The following is a 20532-nucleotide window of genomic DNA, read 5'->3' on the forward strand; positions in this document are numbered from 1 at the left end:
CCCATTTTCAAAACCTTTCTTACTACTTCCTTTCTTCTCATGCAATATATATTTATGCACACACACACACACACAAACACACACAGACTATTTTTATTCAGACATAGGCACAGAACATCTATAATAAAAATTATCTACCTTTGGTGGGCCAGCCCATCAAGCCACCTGCAGCCACACCATGGGACGAGTGACTCCCACTGCGGGCTCGATGGTGTTCCCGCCTGCTCTCCGCAGCGTGTCGTGGGCTGCGGTGACTCTGGAGAGGCTTCGGGGTCTCTGCAGGTATCAACAGGGTCTTGTCTAGGTGCTGGTTGTACTCCAGACACCAGCCTTCTGACCGCGAACCATCCTCCTCAAGGCCGCAGAATTCCATTAGTGAGGCTCGGGACAGACGCAGCCACATGCCGTCATCATTTGTGGTCTGAGAGAATATTTTGTTCATTTGAGTCAAGAGAAGCACATCGATGAATTTAGAGGAAGCAAGCAAGATAGACAGACAGAGACAACAGAGGAGAAAGAAAAAAGACCCAACAAACCTTGCATGGTCTGAAGGAGATGATGGGAGCATCATGCTATCAGTATGGACATGCGTTCTCATAAAGAATTGCTGCATAGAGGCTGAGTTAAGAGAAATATATCAACACACTAAAGGTCATTTAAAGCCGAGAAAAGGCAAGACAGACTGACCAGACAGACAGATTGACAGACATTCAAAGGTGACAGTAAAGAAGTAGGAACAACTAGTAGCGTGATTAAAAGACCTGCTCTGGCAGACCTGAACAGGGGGGAAAAGCGCATAACAGATAAAGAAAATTTACTGAAAATATTTTTAATGTGCAGAGAAATAGCAAATGACAATGGTATGTGATTTACGGTGACCCTACATAACTGAGTGTGTATGTGTGTGTGAGTGTGTGTGTGTGTGTGTGTGTGTGTGTGTGTGTGTGTGTGTGTTTGCAAGTATGTTTGAGAGCATGAGCCTGTGAGTGAATGAGTCAGGGTTGCAAATGTGAACTGCAAGGAAAGCAAGAAAATGGTATCATAAAAACTAATGGAAAAAATAAAAATACTATAAATTTTCAAAGACAAATAGGTATGAAGCAGAAAGGATAGAAAATTAGTTCTTCAATTAATTTGTTGCCTAAAAATAATGATTTATGGGAAGATGCTGATTAAGAACAACCAACAAAAAAAGCTTTACAAAGACACAAGAGAAACAAACCTCATCCACAAAGGAGATGACACAGTTAGGAGGTACAACTCCTATCTGCTCACTCTGAAGGGTCGGGCTGACCCGAATTCTCAAGCCTGCACTGTACTTGGCCACAAACTTGCGAGTCTGGAATGTTCAAAAGATGTCAGTGAGTAAGAAGTACCCCCATTATTTGAACATTGTGTGATTTTTAAAATATGCTATGTATAGCATGAGTTTATCACTCCAGTGAACACTGTAAAGTCAATTAACTTAATTTAAGAAGGGTTATTAAATATGCAAACAAAAGAATAAATCAGAGAAGTCCCTCACAAATTGTGACTGATTGTAAATAAGAACAATTTTTATACACCCTTTATGAAACAATTTAGACAGTTCAGTAGGAGAGCCTGTCACGGCTGACCCAAACTGAAAGGGATACAGCATCCCAGCAGAGACAGAGATACCAAAAGAGACTTCACCATGCAGGCATGAAATTCACATCTTTTATGTATGTGCAACTGCAAAGAACCTAACCATTACAACAGACCCTGGTTCACAAATTATCAAATGCACTCTGGAGTCTATATATGCATCTGTATGTATCAGAAACTACAATAAAGAAGAAAGTAGCATTAAACTGTAAAATAATGAAGTGTTTGAGAAGCGGACTTGTTTTCTCAGATGCATGAGTTTAAATAGTCAACCTCAAGTCAATTCCCTTCTATACCTTCTAACAAAACAAATAAGATCTGACACCCATGCACTGAGGAGTCGGCAACGCAATAACTTGTTACGGCAGCAAAATGTTAACTACTTCAGATCACAGTACAAAACCCATCAGACATGCACAGCTGCTCCCTCAGTGTGGAATGTCCTGAGAGGTACCTCCTTTGACTGTAGGCCCTATTTAAATCTGGTCTAAAAACACATTTATTTAAATCCCATTGTACTAACAAAACTGATTTTTCTATTCAACAGCAAGTGATCAGAGGCAACAGTGATTTTTCTTTTGTGTATGTGCTCTTTGTTAGTGAATGAGGGTATATGTATTTGAAAGAATGGTATAAACCTTATCTTATTTAGTGCCTAGAGCCACCAGGTAAAAGGCAATCATAGAAATGATCTTCATTTTTATCATCCACTGGGACAAAGAAAAAGAGAAAGCCCACCTTTGGAGGCTGAGACTTCTGTGCAGTGACAGGGGGCGGGGCTCCCTGAGGCGGTTCCTTCACCTCAACCTTAAAGCCATCACCTGAGAAGTAAAAACAATAAAGAATGAAGCTACTTCAAGTATTTCAATGGTAGAATGAATCGGTCAAAATTCTCTACGGATCACACAAAATCTAGATCCAACGAATCAAATAGATCAAGAATTATGAAGGACCTATCAACTGAAACAGAAACTCACAGGGGTTCTTAGGTCTGTTTAATTTATACACATGTAAACTGTTGTTAAACACAGAGACAATATAAAAAAGGGGCTAAAACGGAAATTGAAAAATACAGTAAGAATCTTGGCCTAGCTGACTACATGTTAATCTGCATACAGCCCAAATAAGCACTCCCTTAAAAATTTTTTGGACCAACTACATTACATCCAAATTTTAAAGTAATAGACAGAAAATCTTCTTCTGAAACACATTTGTTCTAATAAAGACTAGAAGAAAGCTGAAGTCGCGTTCTATCCCTAAAACATGATGCCAACCCCTTTAGATCTAGCTTAACAAACCACTTGCAGGCTTTCGGAATTTACTTGAAGGTCTACTCCCACAACCTGTTATTGGTTGCCAATGGCACTACCGACCGGCACCTCTGGTTGGAAAATCATTAAAACAACTGGCCTAGTTTTCAACATCTATACGTCCCAGGTACACAGATAGAAAGGTTAATTTAAAGCATTCCATGTAAAAAATAAATATCTTTCTGTAGGTCAAAATTAGGGCACAACTTGCCAAGGATGTGAACAAGAATTCATTAGCAAACATCAAAGTTTCAATAATGACATAAATTCTGTATTGTGTGTACATTTCAGAAATAGAAATTCACACATTTCTCTTACAAAGACAGGAAAACCAAAAGTCACAATTTCAATCAAATTTGAATCGAAGTGAGAAAACTTAAAACTTAACTGTTACTGATTGTAACAAAAGCATCATTTTGCTTATCTAGAGTAACAAGAAAACACAATCTACAATCTGCCACTGATATAAAAACTTTTTTAAAAACTGCAACACAAATGTTGTATTTACGAGGCCAAGCTCCCCGGCCAGCTGTGCATGTACTCACTACCTGACTGCACCCCATCAATGATGATGATGATGTTGTACACGCCCACAGAGCCAGGCGTCCAGCTGGCACTGTAGGTCCCGTCGCGGTTCGTGGTCACCAACATGTTCTCACTGGGGCGGGGCACCGCGGGGGACGCCAGACGCAGCTCCTCAAAGGAGTAATTCTCATAGCGCTGGGGAGGAGAGTAATGGGCAAATGATTGAATGTTTTTTTTGCTTTGGTAAGAGTTTAACAGCAATAGAAAAAAAAAGATTATAACAGGTACGAGACCTGTTTATGATGGTATCACATTTGTAACTCAATTGACAAAATGTTTTTCTGGTTGTCAAGAGAAAACTTTCAACAACAAAAGAAAGAAAAACAACTTACCCTTGTCAACCTTCTGATTTAAGCAGAACTGAAAATGTCCCAGAGATTATATTTTTAGTTCATGAACGAAAATCCTGCTATATTGAGGATAAAAAAAAAATTGCTGCCTTTAACATCATCCCAATAACTAGAGACCAGATTTAAAAAAACAAACCAAATTGGGCAATTATATTATGACAAAGAAGAAATGCATCACATGCCTTGTTAGTGAAAAATTCAGTCTACCTTCATGATGGTGATGGCATGGAACAAGTCCTTTCTGTCCTTCAGGATGGGCTCATATGGCACGTCCAAGACGGGTGCTGGGTGACCCCCAAAGGTCATGTCCGATGGTTCTGTGGCTCTGCTCAACTTGCGCATCTTCTTCAGGTCCTCCCCGAGTTCTTGTTGGTCAACAGGGATAGCTCGCACTTCCATCTGGAGAAGTACAACAGCAACTTCCGTTTGGTAAACTGTGACTGCAACAGTTTCACACCCCCATTGACACAATCTAAATAGTTTAGGAGTCAGGCTGGTACAAGCGGGACAAAACGTACCAACAGACACTTGGAGTTTCTCAATTTAAAAAACCTTCTATTTATTTGTCAGACAGATACAATTCCACCCTCAAACCACCCACGGGCAGATAGAAGACACAACTATATTTCTACGTTGAGAGCAATTTGGTTTGTTCCCAAAAGTGTGCATTAACTGACAGTACAAAACACCAACATACATATATACTTAAAAAACTGCTCTGCAAGTCGTAAATATTTTGCTAAGCAGTATGAGACGAACATACTATGAAATCGTTAAAAGTACACTTCCAACACACGATCACATACAAAAACTATAGCATAAAGTGCTTCTTGAAATTTCTAACAATTTTGGATCTAATTATGAAATTTGAGTAGTTTAGTGATTGGTAAAGTTCAGCTACATCTGTAACTAAAAAAGCAAAGACAAACTTAGAAACTTCTCATTCCTGTCATAAATTGCCTTTATGAAAATAGGACAAATTTATGAGAAAAAAAACCCAGACATTCTCGCCTATAACTTTTTTGATCATTCATTCTATCTGCACTAGGCTTATACTTTCAGGAAATCTTCACTGTCGATAAAGTTTACACAATAGAACATTTTTTAATTTTTTAAGTTAAATCCTTTAAAAAAGATTATGTATCCCAAATTTGGTTACAAACAACATATGTCAGAAAAATGCCAAATACAGAATTTCTTTGAAACATATCTCAAGTCTGTCCTGTGTGAAATTTTTTAAGCAGGAGGACACTCTTGCCAAGTTTCATTAAATTTGGTCAATAAATGAAAAAGAGAGCCTTAGAGATTTACTTCATGACCCATCACCAGTTTTCAAATATTGTCAAGCAAAGAAACACCAATGTAATGATCACCCAAGCACCCAATATCTGAACAAACCTTCACTAAAATCAGTGACAGGCAAATTAAAGTAACCAAAACAAAACAACAACAAAACTAAAGAGTAGGAAACTTGAGAAGATGCCAAACATACTCCAAATAGTTCCTTTAAAAAATCCTCATACTCTTACCTTGAGATTGGGAACATTGACAAGATTCCCATACTGGTCTTTGGTATAGACAGTCACCATAGCTGGCCAGCTGCACTTGAGGTCTTCCCGGCTGCATTCAATCTCACACTGCTTTGGGTCCAGGTAGGAGTCAGGCTGCAGCCATCTGAAGGACAGAAAAAAACAGACTGTGCTGCAGATTTGTCTATCGACGCCCTAGAATTTGCAGTTTTTTTCATTCATCGATAGGAAGCTGTTCTTTCACTTACTACAGCCAAACATACCCAAGACAGCCTGTCCAGTAAGACCATCTCTCCAAGATGATCATTCCCACCCCCTTGATTTTTTTTTCTGTATAATGGCAATGTCAAAGACAATCAGCTGTCCAATGTGACTATGACTGCAACAATTTATCAACAGCAGTAAAAAAACCTAACCTATCCAGAACAACCATGCAAGTCTCTCATTACCTAGCACCTTGTCATAAACTGTATTTTCTATCAGTCACAAACTCTGTGGATGAGCTGTCAGAATCGCTTCATGTCTTGTTATTATACGCTTGAAACGCTCGCTGACCAGCACACGGCATGTGTGAGGCTAGTGGTCCCTCCCACTGTTTACCCAAGTTGACCACTTAGTAATAAATCCATTTAAAAGGGTTCTATGGCAGCTTAAGCCTGCCACAAACTTCGGTTGAGAACTCAGAAGGTAATGTTAAAAATTGTAAAAATAACCCTACAACATCCCCCTCCACGCCTAAAAAAAAGAAAGAAAAATATTTAAATGGGCTTAAAGAGTCCTAAGCCAGTGACAACCTCCAGTTGAGACCTCAGAGGGGAATGTTTTTTTTCTCTTCATTTTCATCAGACCTGCTTAAGATGACCGATGTGTTGTCGTCTTGGACAGGTCTGACTGTATTTCCAGAGAAAAATGACCAAATGGGAAGCACACTGACACTTCACAGCCTTAGAACAAAATGTGTGATAAAAATGCCCAACAATAAAACATGACTATCACTCAATTAAATATATCATTTTCAAATTTTTTTTCAGCTTCCAACACGTAAATCACAAAGGCTTTTTGTCAAAAAGGATACATAAAAAAAGTGCAACATCCCTTTCACGATACAAACTGATCGGAGATATTACACAAAACAGAATAGAAATAGGCCTCAATTGCATCATTCATAACAACCTCTTGGAGCATTTCCATTACTTATAGCTTTAGGAAATTACAAGTATCATGTAGAAGAGGTGGGGCTTCTGTAACTTGATTATCACTACAAAAAGAAACAAGTCCACATCACATATAAAGTTGAACATGTAAATACACTAAACTGGATAATCTACAACTGTAGTCCATGTGATATTTTGAGAACATTTCTAGAAAAGATATTCATGATAATCTCTCAGAGCATTTCAATTTCTTCAAACTTAGGAAATAACAGATTCCACACAGAGGAACAAAAAACCAACTCCACTTCACCTGCAAAGTTGAAACACATCAACCGTTACAAAAGAACCCTCCCAGAAACTTTCCTCACCTGGCAAGTCTTCCCCCGCTAGTTCCCTGGGCACAAGAGACAAAGTCCTTGAGGAAGCTGTGCTCGTTGGACTGCCAGCGCAGAGGCAGATTCCCCTCCAGGGCCTGGTAGATGGTCGGGGGCTGGGACAAGGCAAAGCCTTTCTCCAACAGGCTGGTGTGGCTCTCAAACACCACACGAGCTCCTTCCTCTATCACTTCCAGGTCATCGTCCACCTCCTCCAGGTTGGCTGTCCAGGGTAGAAGCAGTAAAAACAGTGTGGGGTCTGTTTTAGTAAGTGTTTTTTGGCACTTGCAACACAACAAGGTCATATAAGTGCCGAAGATTTGAGGTGTTACAAGAAAGTAATAAACACAAAAAAAGGAGGAGGGGAGATAAAGACGATAGATGTTTGATAGGAAAGAAGACACAAACCACACCAAAGCACCCACAACCACCCACAGTGTGGGGTCACAAGCATGTAACATTTTTAGTTTGGTTGAGTAAAGGGAAGCACATCTACACAAAAATGGTTATTTAGTGCATTACTAGATAATCTAAATTTCAAATTAGATGTTTCCTTGATAACTAAAACAAAATAATTATCCAGAAAAATAGGCAAATTTACCTGATGGTAGGGGAATGTCTTTCTTCATCAACGCAGAGCAGCACATACCACCGAGGAATGCCAGTTCTCTTTCAAGCATCAGGATACTCTGTGGAGAAGAACCACCGAGGCATAAACTTCACTCTATTTGTAAAAAATAAAGTAGAATGGTTACGATTTTCAACAAATAACGACATAAAAAACAGGCAACTGAAATCAAATTTCAAAGAGAAAAACTATGAAAAAAAAAGGAGACACCATTTGTCTGCACATATTTGCATTAATACACTGAACAAAGATACGTTCGGGGCATGACTTTGGAAACGGCGAACATAACCTAAATGTGAAAAAGGCTAAGAAAAAAAGTACATTATTTATTTTGTTCTTAGTTCAGGGACAAAGAAAAAGAAAAATGATTTCTACAACATAACTACTTACTATATCAAGCCATTTTCAAAAGTAAAAAACATTCAAGAATTGAGAACCATTCTACAGTAAAATGCATTCACTGACCATAACAAGGTTTCATCTATCTGTAGCTTTTTACCCACAAATCAATCATAATGCTGTCTTTATCTTAAATCCATTCAACACAAATTTCGGTCATTTTTTTTTTTTTACAGTATGTCCTGATAAAATAAAGTGCAAAAGAGGAATGATAAACCGTCCATTTATCCGTGAAATCAACTACAAATTCCAACTTTCTTACAAACATTTTCGCCTCATCTCTACAGTAGCTCAAAGAATAGCATGCTGTTAGCATATCTAGTTTATGCAACTCTTAAACCTTGCAACATGGAGGAAGCTAAATCCTATTCTCAAAAAGCTTTAGCTGCATTCTGAGATAACACAAGGTAAAAACATAGACGACACACTCAGTCTATCAGCTGTGAAAGTGAAGTTGGTTCTGAAATTGGCCAACACCCAGGGGGTGAGGTTCTTACCCAATAGGGCCTTTACCATTCTCACCCATCCTCAGAAGTATTATCCCTGTTCAATTATTTATCACTGAATTATGGACTCTACCTTAAAAAACATTTGGAAGGGATTTACAGAAACCACCTTAACGAATCCATCCTTCATTTAAAGCATGTATCTAACAAATTAGTAATACCCGTTTTTCAGGTTATTTTCAAGAACTGGGCACTCAATGCGACCCAGATATTTCCCTCTTTCCTTTCAAAATTTGCGATCTCTGCACAAATCTCCATTGAAAAAATGGCTACCCCATTGAATATCAGCTGCGGTGTTAACAATTCTTGAATTCCAGGAGGGAGTATAGAATCGGAATCAATGGAAACTGTTTAAAACATAACAATTGCACAAGCAACATGCCGTTTGAACATCTGTCTTTTTTTCTTTAACAGCAGAACAGAGCAAAAGAAACGGCACACAGCCTAGAACATCAACCAGAAAAATCCCATCAGCCCCCCTCCCCCCATACCAGGCACATGTTAATAAGCAGAGCAGGAGACACTACAGCACACAGAGCATGAGTCTTATGAGAGAGAGAGAGAGAGTTTTAGTTTGTGTGAAGAGAAACTCACTGACACATAATAACTGTCATTTAGTGCAGAGATCAAAGTAAAACAGAAAAACAGAAATAACAGACAAAAAGAAAAGATATTGGACCCTCAAGTGATAACCTCCAACCCTCCACATAAAGGAAATGAGAAGATATCTATATCTACTGTCTCAGCATGAGCAATAACCAGTGCTTAAAAACATTTTTAGTATCTCAGATCATCTGTTTGATTTCTCTGAGAATATTCAATAAAGTGGCAAACTAGTAATTATGTTTCAGCAAAACTAACTTGCTTTTCATCTTTAGTCCAAATTTTACATATAACCATTTGTAACCAGTTTTAAAATGTTCTCTCAAGACAAACAATCGTAGGAGGAAAATATCATATGATTGGGTATTAAAAAAATTTCACTGACTTTCACAAACACAAAAATAACCAAAAATGCTCTCAGTATAAAAAAAACTGCACAACTACAAAAAGATTTTAAAAAGTGTAACAGCTAAAAAAAATTCAGTCTATCTACAGCAGTCTTTAGTATGAGCAGGGAAATTTTGAAAACACACTAAAAGAAAAACTTCCAACTCCATGCATCTGAATATTTACAGCGAACTGGTGAATTCCAGCTAGATTTGACCAGGCACTTTTGGGTTGGCACTTCATGTACCTAGCAATATCCTGCAACCAGTGTCAAGATCTGAGAGACTTGCAACAGGACAGAAACAATTGTCTCTTGCAACAAGCTGGCTATTGGAAGTGAAACCTAGTATCTGACAACACCACGTTGCAAATTGGAAAAAGCAACTTTTTGGGCTATAACTTTTGTTTGCATTGTCCACCCTCAATTCTGTTTGTGCATTCGTTGAATACATAGTAACCAGTACCAAACTAAGATAAAAAATGTGGCATTCTCACTTGAATCTTTCAGAAAATCAGCAACAATTTGAAACAAAATAAAAGAAGCTTCCAATTACCAAATAAAAACTTGACCATTGGCAACCCAAAAGGAGACATCAACATGCCTCAAATTTCTGTAAATACCGGTCATTTTGGGTAGAGCATTTGTCAAAGGTCACAAAAGAATAAACAAAGACCTAATCCATAAACAGTGAGAGAAAAGAGCTACACATATACACTAATACCTCCTCCTCACAAATAATAGAACATTTCAATTAGGACAAAAAAGAAAAAAGAAAAGCACAATAAACAAAGAAAAGTATCACAAACCCCTACATAAAAGAAAAGTACCCACTGACTTATCTTATATAAGGAAAGGAATAATGAGTAGGTGTGTAGGTGTAGCATCTGAAAAACCATGATTTCAAAGACTTTGGGGGGAACAACTTTTTGTATCTCATTTACAACACTCACAGAAACATTAAACCCCCTTTCATGACAATTTTGTACAGAGAATGTCCCACTGTTACTGCCACTATTTTTTTTTCTACTGGAAAGTAGCAGTGACATTTTTAAACTTTCCTTCTTTGAGGAAACGAAAGCATATATTTGGCATATGATGAAAATCAACTAATTTTTGTTTTAAGACCCAGAAACCAAAACATTTAATGAATTGCTTTTAAACACGTGGATTCTTGAAAAGATATTAAAAATATACCGAAGAAAAAGGGGCATTTTTTATACTCCTTTATTCAAAGAGATGAAGGATGCTCAGTACTGAAATTTTGAGACATGGCAAAGAAAAGTAAAGAAAAAACTCATAATTACTAAATGTGCAGTACCCATACCATTAAAACATAATTTATTCATAAATAAAGACACCTTAAAGTATCAACACCAAACTATACAAACCTCTTCAGGCTTGGCTCCCCATTCATAGCCAACAATCTGACACTTGAACCCATAGAATGAAGCTTTCTCATCCTTGACATAGTCAGATGCAGTTTCCAAAGAGAAAACAACTTCATTGCCTGTGATGAAGTAAAATTTTTTTTAAAAGCAAGAAACATTATTACGTCATTGTGTTTCTAAAAATTGCAGCATTTTTGCAGACAGATGAAAGCTTAAGGCCTTTATCCTTATTCATAAAAGTTGAAAATAAAAAACGAGTTACAACAGAAAATGTCTGTTAAGAAAAGGAAAGAGTAGACAACACAAAAAGCAAAACCCTGCACAGAACTTTACAGGTAAATATGAAAACTGAATTTTTATGGTTGTCTAAATGTCCCATTAGAGATTAGTTTATACTAATGTCTGTCCTACAAGTCAGAAGGTTGCAGGTACATGAAGGGAAGTTTTATATCACAAACAAATCCTGAACTGGTAAACTGTCCAATAAGAGGTTTCTTTCATCAAAATGCTAATGGAGACAGCAATGGCTCACTTGTATTTGAGAAGACAATTTAAAAAATTGAAATAGTAAAGTGTTATACCTCCATCAGCATAACTTAAAACATTTAGGGCCAACATGGGCAGAGTGAGATACAATGCTGGGGTTAGGTACAATGTCCCAGCAGATGGAAGGAGACACCTGATTAAAAACTTCCCTACTCTGGAATCAATTCCATGTGAGCTGTCAAAACCTAACTGTTACAGCACACCAGATCTGCCAACTACTTCGTGACCAGCTATAAGAGTTTTCCTCAAAACAATCCCTCAAAATAACAGTATGGGAAAAAAATTAGTCTCCAGAACCCCAGGAGATTATGATTATGTAAAAAATTATTATGATAAATGCACATGCATTGCATATACACACATATAAATATGTGTATTTTCATATCATTTACAATAAGTCATGTGCATATTGCATATAAAAACGAAAGAAAAGAAATGTCTTTTCTCATATTGTACGATCAGTTGTGTACGACCTGACGGCAACAAAATTCAAGAAAAGAAGAAAAAAGGATCTTATGCAACTCCAATTTGGGTTCTTCGACAGGCAAAGAAAACCCAGAAAACTCCGATCTCATCAGAGAACATACGTCTCCCACAAACACCAATAAGGCAATCAAAGAAAAAAAAAAGGAACTATTTTTAAACAGGCACTTACCAGGCAGCAAGACAGCAGACTTAGGCCACTCGTGGTTGCCATAATATTTCTTCAAGATCGGCCAATGAGTTACATTGGGATCAATGTCCACTTTGGAGGTCATCGGCATGGTGATGACCTTGCCCACTTGACCCTGCTCTGACCTATGGCTGGTGACTGCAGGGATGTAGAGTTGGAGAGAATCCTCGGGCTGACTGGTGGCACACTGGCCATCAAACTCTATCACCATCCAGCGTACACCGAGAGGAAACTCAACCTAGGCAGCAGACACAAAGAATAACTTGAATAATTGCAGAAGAACTAATTTTTCAAAAAGCACTGTGAACATAGGAGGCTGTGATTAACAGCAACAGTTTTATGCCCCCACTGAAACACTTTAGACCATTTAGAAGGCGCCACTTTGATCCCTTCTGGCACTGCAGCCCTGAGCTGAATGGGATACCGCATTTCTGATGAAAGACACAGACTCTCGATAAAATGAACTTGCCCACAGAGTCATGAGGCTGCCATGATCTTAACCTTGAGAGAACAATAAATCAGAATCAACCTCATGACTTAATCAAAAGTTTAGATGTCTCAACAATTAAATTTTTAGTACAAGAAACAAAACTGCTAAATTGAGAACACAAAACAACTAATGGGCATTTCCACATTACATTTGAAATCTGTGGATGAGAATATCATAAGCATGCCCACTGAAAAATTAAAAAAATTGGGTGGAAAAGCCTTTTCTTCCTTGGCCCCTAAAGTTCGGAATTCCCTCCCAAAAGAAATGCATATGATATGAACAAAGACAGAGTTTAAGAAAAATCTAGACACATTTTATTAACACTATCTTCTGCCACTAAATTTTGTATATGAGATTGTACGTGGGTCTGGGAGTTGGGTGTGGGTGTGAGTGAGTGTGAAAGAGTGTATGTGTGTTTGCGAGTGTGTGTGTGTTGTTACACAGTCTCATAACTTGCATTTTCTGTCTTTTGATTAGTCAGTTCAGTTGGGTGATAATTCTGCATTGTACAGTGCTTGGCGCTTTCCAGGGATTAGACGCTATACAAGTTTCCATTATTATTACAATTATTATTATTTAAACAACGAGAAACCTGGAAAACATGTCTACAACAATTTTGTTATGATCAAGACAATCAAAATCGAATATGTGAATGTCTCTCACCTTGTAGTTGACCACACAGGCGGGCCTGTAAGGGTGCTCACTCTCCACTGAGGCGTAGTGCTGGCTGGTGGTGCTGTGTGTCACATCGCCACCTCCACCACCATTGTTGCTGCTGCTGCTGGTGCTGCTGTTGTCCAGAGCGTTGGTGCTGCCGCTGCTGCTGCTGGTGGTCATGGGGGCGGGGGGCACCATGAGGCGGGTGAGCCCAGACACGGCGGGGAGGATCTCCTGCACCAGGTACAGGATCTGCACTGCCCCCTGGGGACACAAGCATTGAGGACTCCGGTCAGTTCTAGTTAGTTTAGTTGGTAAGCGTTTTACGGCACTTGTAGCATAATTTGGTCATATAAATGCTAAAGATTAGATGTGTTACAAGAGAGAAACAAAAATAAAAAAGAAGGATAAGAGATAAGGAGGATAGACGTTTAATAGGGAAAAAGGAGCACACCACACCAGAGCACCTGCCAACCAACCACATTCTTTCCATTAAAGCCAGTAATTTTGCTTTGGTTGTTTGAGTAGAGATAAGTACATTGATGTGATAATGGTCATTTAATGCAGGGAAAATGTAGAACAAACAGGAAAGTAGAGAGAAGAAGATAAGACTTTGGACCAACCAGTGATGCTCCCCAACCACCCAACCAGTAATGTTGCATTACAGTGAAATACATGGGCAATATTTCAGTTCCTAAATCAAGAATTTTTGTTTGTTGGAGTAAAGAAGAATATCAACAACAAAATTGTAGTTCATGGCAAGGGGGGAAAATGGCAAACAGAAAGAAACAACAGAAGGGCAGTGAAGAACCTAGACTGACCAGACAAACTGAATCCAAATACTGAAATGTATCAATTTCTTCACTGTCATATTGATGTACCTTGTATCTCATGGAATTGCACAAGTTTCCATATCTTGATGTATCATGGAATGCAAAATATGTTGCATTGAAAGGGTAAAAAAGAAAAGACAATTAACAGAATAAACAACTAGATGGAAAAGTCAATGTTATGGTGTTGTAGTTCAAAGAGTCTGCAGGACGACATCCACATTTTACAAAAATACCATATATGACAAAAGAAGCATTGAAAAGAAGCAGATGGAGCAGAACAGACCAAGCACCCGTGCTTAGCAGAGAATAGGCAATATCTTCCACCTATTACAGTAAATGAAAACCCCTTGAGGAGATGACACAACCAAACTGCAATAAATACTCTTTCCATACAGGAATTCATCTTTCATCAGAGGCAAGTGCTTCAACTGGCATCTTTTATTAGCCCCACTGACATAATTCAGGAGAGGAGAATAGCGAATTTCTTCTAAACCATAGTACATGGATTACAGATCTGCTTTCAAAATACAGCTAACTTTACTTTATTTGAACTATAGTTCTTTGGGACTTGGTTCCCTCAGTATACAGAACAGCTCTTGTGGATCAACAACACCACAAACTCAAACATTGAATTTTGGTCTGATTCATTCATTCATTCACGAAAGTGTTGAATTCAAAATGTACAAATGAAGTTGTCTAAGACAGACACCCATTGCCGAGGATAAAAGAGGCTGTCTTACAACACAGTGCCATTATAATTGAAAGAAAAAAACCCACAAGGGTGGGAAGAGGAAGTGGCTCTTTGTACATGCGACTGTCTTAAACAGGTAACCCTTAGAGCTGGTTCAACTCCACGTTCTTACACCCATTTCTAAGTACACTGGAAAATGCATACACACACATAAAAACAGAAGACATACTCACCCTTGGATCTTGCACGGCCACAGGTCCAGCGTAAGCCAGAGCCAGGGGCAGCAGAGAGGAGAAAAGATGGGAGGAGCCCAAGTGCTCTCCTACTGTGGCCACTGCAGACAAAATAAAGTGGACACAGAAAACATAAAAACTATTTGGGTACTGAAACTATAATGGCAAAGGACAGACCAAAATCAAAAAGTGACTCTTCTACAGCTCTTAATAGATAGCATTTGTATCGCGCATATTCCCGCTCAACAGCAAGCTCTATGGGTTTTACAATCTATATAATTACCCCAGCAGACCTGATAGCATTCTGAAACAATCTCAACTTCCTGGAAAGCATACAGTGCAAGCTGCCATTTTATAGGAGCTGAAACGTATATACTCTTCCCTCTCCTCGCCCTGTACAATACTACAACAAAACAGTAAATACCTGGGTGGGAGTGTGCCCGGTGCAGCAGGTCGGTAGCCATATGGCAGATGGCACCGCAGATGTCAATGGCATTGCGGCGAGCCAGGAGCTCCATGAGGTGGCGGCTGTTCTGAGACTGGGCCTCGCCCTCTTGAGGCGTGCTGTGGACAAGATAAAGGAAAGAAATGGGGTGAAGTGACGAGGTAAAAAAAACGTGCACATTTTTATGGTGAGTGGATTTCACAAGATTGTAAGTTATTACTTCACAATATGAAATTTTTGCTTCAGCACAAGACTAATATATGAATACAATAACAATCATTTAAAACTGGTTTGTGCGTGTGTGTGTGTGTGTGTACGTGAGTGTGTGAAGTTGTGCAATTTTTCGTGAATGTTTGAGTGGGGGGTGTTTCTTTGCATGAGTTTGCACGTGCAATGATTCATTGTCATGTAGCCCTCCAAAGAGGTCATAAGACTACACAATGAACGTGATGAGACTTCGCATTCCACTTAACAATCAGTCAGAAGAGGGGGAAAATAAACAGATACCAAAGAAAAAAAAAAATTCATGGTCTGATAGGTGAAAAACTACCAAAGTAAAAAAGAAATTAAAAAATACACTTGTCCTTTCTTTTCCCTTTTTACAGAACACGTAAATGCTACAGAGAAGAAATACAAAAACACAGCTTTTATCTCACACTGATGGCAGCATACCTGTAGTACAATATCTGAGGGATTTGCCCGCGGATGATGTTGGTGCCGTTGGCGCTTTGCACACAAGAAGAGAAGGTGAAAGTTGTACCGTCAGTGCAGCGCACCTTAGTCTCCCCACTGTCTCCGCTCATTGTCTTCTCACCCGTGTTCTTCAGCAGCACAGCGTACTTTTGTCCCTCCTAAAAAGAAGTTACAATTGGGGTACAGTAACTCTGTTTGGTAAAAGTATAGTTTACCCATGTCTTCCACCCACATTAGCTCCTTTTCTCCGGCAAGCCACTCCCAGCGACTTGCAGTCAGAACTGCTGTGCCAACAAGCTGCTGGCAGTGGCTCAGGCACATTATTTTACAACGACGACTTCGATGTCAAATTAGTTTTGGGCAATTGCCAAAAACAAGTCTCTTTTTCTGGGAGTTAATTCATTAGATGAAGTACCATCAAAATAGGTTCACTTGTTTTGATTCAACAACCAATTTAGTGACGTATATGTCACAATCAGATTTTGTGCCAAAAGAGGTCCGTGTACAGTGGGTTTATCCCCTCGGAGATAAAGAGTAAACAATCACAGCCAAGAGCCAGGTCAAGTATGTTTGAAACTGGGAGGGGGAGCGGTCTTTTCTTTTTGTCTTACTATCCGTACATGTTATATTCTAAAAGAGTAAATGAACTACAAAGCTGAAATCTTAAAATATCAGATTGAGGCCCTGGAGTTAAATGCTTGAATTACATGGAAAAGCACAGGGTTCAATTCTTAGTTCAGGCAGGCACAATCAACAGAGAACTTCGGAGTTTTCTCAGATTCTTCATGTTACCTGACAGTAATTGGGATAAAATCATCACACAACGCACTTTGCCATTGAAGGTAGGGGGTGTCAAAGGAAAATAAAAATACACACTGCTGATGAGTCTGAGATTGATCAAAGGCACACTGACATTTGAAGAAAAAAAGACATGTCATGTGTACAAGAAGTAGTGTTTAATTTAAAAGAAGAACTAAAATCTCAGTAATTAGTACTAGAAAACAGAAGAAGATAGAAATACCTTAATAACTGCCATATTTTTTACAAAAGTGCTTGGCTTGATTGTAGTAACTGACAGTAAATGTTTTCTTTTGACACGATTTACATAATTCAGTAAGTAGTCTGATTCCGCTATGTATGTCTGAGCCAAACAAGGCTGAGTGGGACACAACATCCATGAAGACAGACAGACATACTTGATAAATAACTTCCCCAATTGGGAATCAAATTGTCAAAGTGAAGAGCCTAACCATTACACCGCTGACAATATTGTAAAGCAAGAATACTGGTTAGAAGGCAAAAAAACAGGAAGTTAAGATTTCAATTAAGACGAAGCAAACAAATATTAACCTTTCTCAGGTTCATTCCACCTTCATCTTTCCCATAAATTCTACAAAACATGGAGTCCCAGCCAAAAACAGAATTAAAGGAACCCAGTGCAAGCCTGCTTTAGTATTTGCATGCACGGAGAGTGTTATACTAACCTTCAGTGGCAGAGGTCGGTCAAACTTGACCTCGAAAATGTCACTCATGCAGTCTTCGAAAGAGTAGGAGCCTTTGGTGGACAGTATGCTGGACCAGGACTCTGGCTTGCCACTCTGCTTGGGGCCCTCAGCTCCCTCCGGATGAGCCTGTGGGAACCGACAGGGAAACAGTAACAGTTACACCATGAAGTGACTTCCCTTCATTTTTGTCTGATTGAAGAAAACAATATACCCACAATAATAGTCATTCAATTTTTGTTTGTTTAAGTAAGCGTTTTACAGCACTTGCACCACAATTAGGCCATATAAGAGCCAAGGACTAGAGGCGTTACAAGAAAGAAACAAACACAAGAAAAAAGGAGTAGAGATAGGGACGATAGACGTTTGATAGGAAAGAAGGATTAAACAACACCTGAGCACCTGCCAACCTCGACCTTAAGAGAACCAAAATCACACAATAACAGTCATTTATTGCAAGGGAAGAGTAAGACAGACGGACAGAAACAACAGAGGAAAAGAAAGGAAGGACCTATTACTGGAAAGGGAAAGCGAAAGTTGTCTGGATTTTTAAAATCTTGAGGAAAGGTGAATGAGTAATCAGGGACAGCAGTTTAAAAAATAATAATAATCATCATTATAATTATTATCTTGGAAAAAAATAAACAGACAGAAACAATAGAAGGATAGTGAAGTGGCATATCAGTAGCACCCTCTTAAAACTTGACTTGAGGATAAAAAAGTAAACTATCAGTACACAAAGGGTTAAACAGTGACTACCAGGGTGGCCTTCATTCACCTCTTCTTTGAGCACTTCCACTTCGTACTCATTGGTGCCGGACCCTGTGTAGACACAGATGCCTGCCATGACGATGCCTGGCCGGTCCACACAGAACGCGATGCCATCAGGACTACCCTTGCCTGTATTCCACTGGCATGTGTTGCTGGCCCGCGTAAAACGGTTTGGAGTCACCAGCATGGGCCGCGAGGACACATTCACATCCATCTGAAAGTGAGAGAAAGACATCCTTTACAACACATCCATCTATCTAAAAAAATGTACTTTACAACACATCCATCCGACAAAAGAGAAAAAAAAATGTACTTTACGAATGAAAACACATCCAAGTGAACAGAAGAGAGAAAACATACTTTACAACATCCATCAGAACATAATAGCAAAAAACGCTCGGTACAACACATCCATCTGAACAAAGGAGAAAAACATGCTTTACATCAAATCCATCTGACCATTAGAGAACAACTTACTTTTTACAACTTAACTTTTAAACCCCTGAATTATTTACGTTCCGGAGGAATTTTTTCCGGATCTCATGAAACACGCAATGAGGTCTACACGCAAAATGTTTATAAAAGGTCTAAAGGATAAAGTAAAGTTGTTCCTGCATCCGATCTGGACATTGGGGATTGCCTTGTTAGTGAGACAACTTCCTGCGCCTTCGGTAAAAGAGTTAAAAGGGTTGTTTCCTTTCCATGTTTGTTTGCTTGGGTAAAGAGAAGCCCGAGGACACAAGAATAGAAGAGTGTGTTGAGAGCTCCTGTTGTGTGCGATTCTCTTCATTCAATGGCTTCAAATGAATTTCATTTACTGAAATGCTACTGGTTTATTTCATAAATAACATAAATCAAATATCATACATAAAACTTGTTATCTCTCTTATGCTGGTATGAAATGGAAAATCTACATAACATAAGGTACCCCACAGCCTAGAGTAAAAATATTCCATCACCAACAAACAATAGATAAAATAGTGAAGATTAAATCTTTAGTTTACACAGCTAGCACCACAATAAGGTCATACAAATGCCAAAGATTAGAGGTATTACAAAAGAGTAACAAACACAAAAAAGGAGGAGACATAAGAATGATAGATGTTTAATAGGAAAGAGGAAACAAACTATACCAGAGCACCCACCGACCACTCACACAGATTAAATCTCAAGACCTAATTGTGAAAAGAAAGACACTCCACATTAGTGACAATCGATAAAACAATGCAAACTAAACCTTTAGACCTCTGGCCCTAGACATTCACTATGGTGATTGAGAGTGTGTGTAAGTGTGTGTGTGTGTGTGTGTGTGTGCGCGTGTGTGTGTGTGTGTGTGTGCGCGTGTGTGTGTGTGTGTGTGTACGTGTGTGGTTGTGTGCGTATGTCCGTGAGAGAGTGGTGATGGGGTGGGGGTGGGGCTGATGTCCTCACCTCCAACCCCATGGCAGAGGCTGCCAGCTCCCCAATGATGGTGGTGAGCAGAGCGCATGTGTTGGCCACCAGGGCCGGGGGGAACGATGGGCTCTCCTTGCTCAGGAGCTGTCTCACGGGGACAGCCACGATCATCAGGAGCCGATCTAGCACCTCCTTGAAGGTCACGTGAGAGCCAGCAGGGATGTTGTCCTCCTGGAGAAGGAAAAAAAACATTACAGAAGAATGGCCTTTCTTTCTCTCTCTCACACACACTTTTTATCTCTTTCGCCCCCACTCTCATTTTCACACACATTCTGTTTCACTTTCACACACCATCTCCACTTCTCTCTCTTATGCACACTATCTCTCTCTCTCTCTCTTTATCTCTCTCTCCCACTCTTTCTTTTTCATTCTTTCACTCCCACTCTTTTGCTCACTCTCGTTATCATCCTCTCTTTGTGTATCTCGCTACCTCATTCATCCTTCCTCTCATATCTTCATAACATTGACATCTTAGCCCATAAACACATATTCAAAAGTGCACTCACACAGTGTTATCTCCTAAATTATCTAAATTGTGCCGTTATGGGCATAGAAACACTTACTTTTAAAAACAATCTATTCTTTACTTCTTTTTCCTCAATCATATACTTCCCCCCTCTTTCTTTTTTCCCCTTAATCTCTCTCAATTCTTTCTTTCCCTTCATCTCTGCACCTATTTTTTTTCCATAGATCTCTCTCTTTT

General features: G+C 39.1%; 1 protein-coding gene across 8 annotated transcripts in view; it reads right to left on the reverse strand.

Annotated features, from left to right (window-relative positions):
- Window positions 1-20532, reverse strand: part of LOC101848305 (E3 ubiquitin-protein ligase MYCBP2) — a 131588-nt gene that overhangs the window by 58253 nt on the left and 52803 nt on the right. For 5 of the 8 annotated variants that reach the window (XM_035971537.1, XM_005105151.3, XM_035971535.1 and 2 more), the window contains 17 exons: window positions 19806-20000; window positions 18382-18588; window positions 17586-17732; window positions 16081-16259; window positions 15388-15527; window positions 14964-15064; window positions 13213-13470; window positions 12042-12297; window positions 10841-10959; window positions 7530-7617; window positions 6923-7151; window positions 5401-5545; window positions 4079-4270; window positions 3482-3656; window positions 2365-2447; window positions 1223-1339; window positions 139-421 (listed from right to left, as the gene is read on the reverse strand). In XM_035971537.1, the coding sequence (XP_035827430.1) occupies window positions 139-421; window positions 1223-1339; window positions 2365-2447; window positions 3482-3656; window positions 4079-4270; window positions 5401-5545; window positions 6923-7151; window positions 7530-7617; window positions 10841-10959; window positions 12042-12297; window positions 13213-13470; window positions 14964-15064; window positions 15388-15527; window positions 16081-16259; window positions 17586-17732; window positions 18382-18588; window positions 19806-20000 (2914 nt within the window). The remainder of the gene's footprint in view (window positions 1-138; window positions 422-1222; window positions 1340-2364; window positions 2448-3481; window positions 3657-4078; window positions 4271-5400; window positions 5546-6922; window positions 7152-7529; window positions 7618-10840; window positions 10960-12041; window positions 12298-13212; window positions 13471-14963; window positions 15065-15387; window positions 15528-16080; window positions 16260-17585; window positions 17733-18381; window positions 18589-19805; window positions 20001-20532) is intronic. The other 3 variants (XM_035971539.1, XM_035971538.1, XM_035971534.1) reach the window with 1 other exon arrangement.

The sequence above is a fragment of the Aplysia californica genome, unplaced genomic scaffold (genome assembly GCF_000002075.1).
Source record: "Aplysia californica isolate F4 #8 unplaced genomic scaffold, AplCal3.0 scaffold00454, whole genome shotgun sequence".
In the NCBI taxonomy this organism is placed as follows: domain Eukaryota; kingdom Metazoa; phylum Mollusca; class Gastropoda; order Aplysiida; family Aplysiidae; genus Aplysia; species Aplysia californica.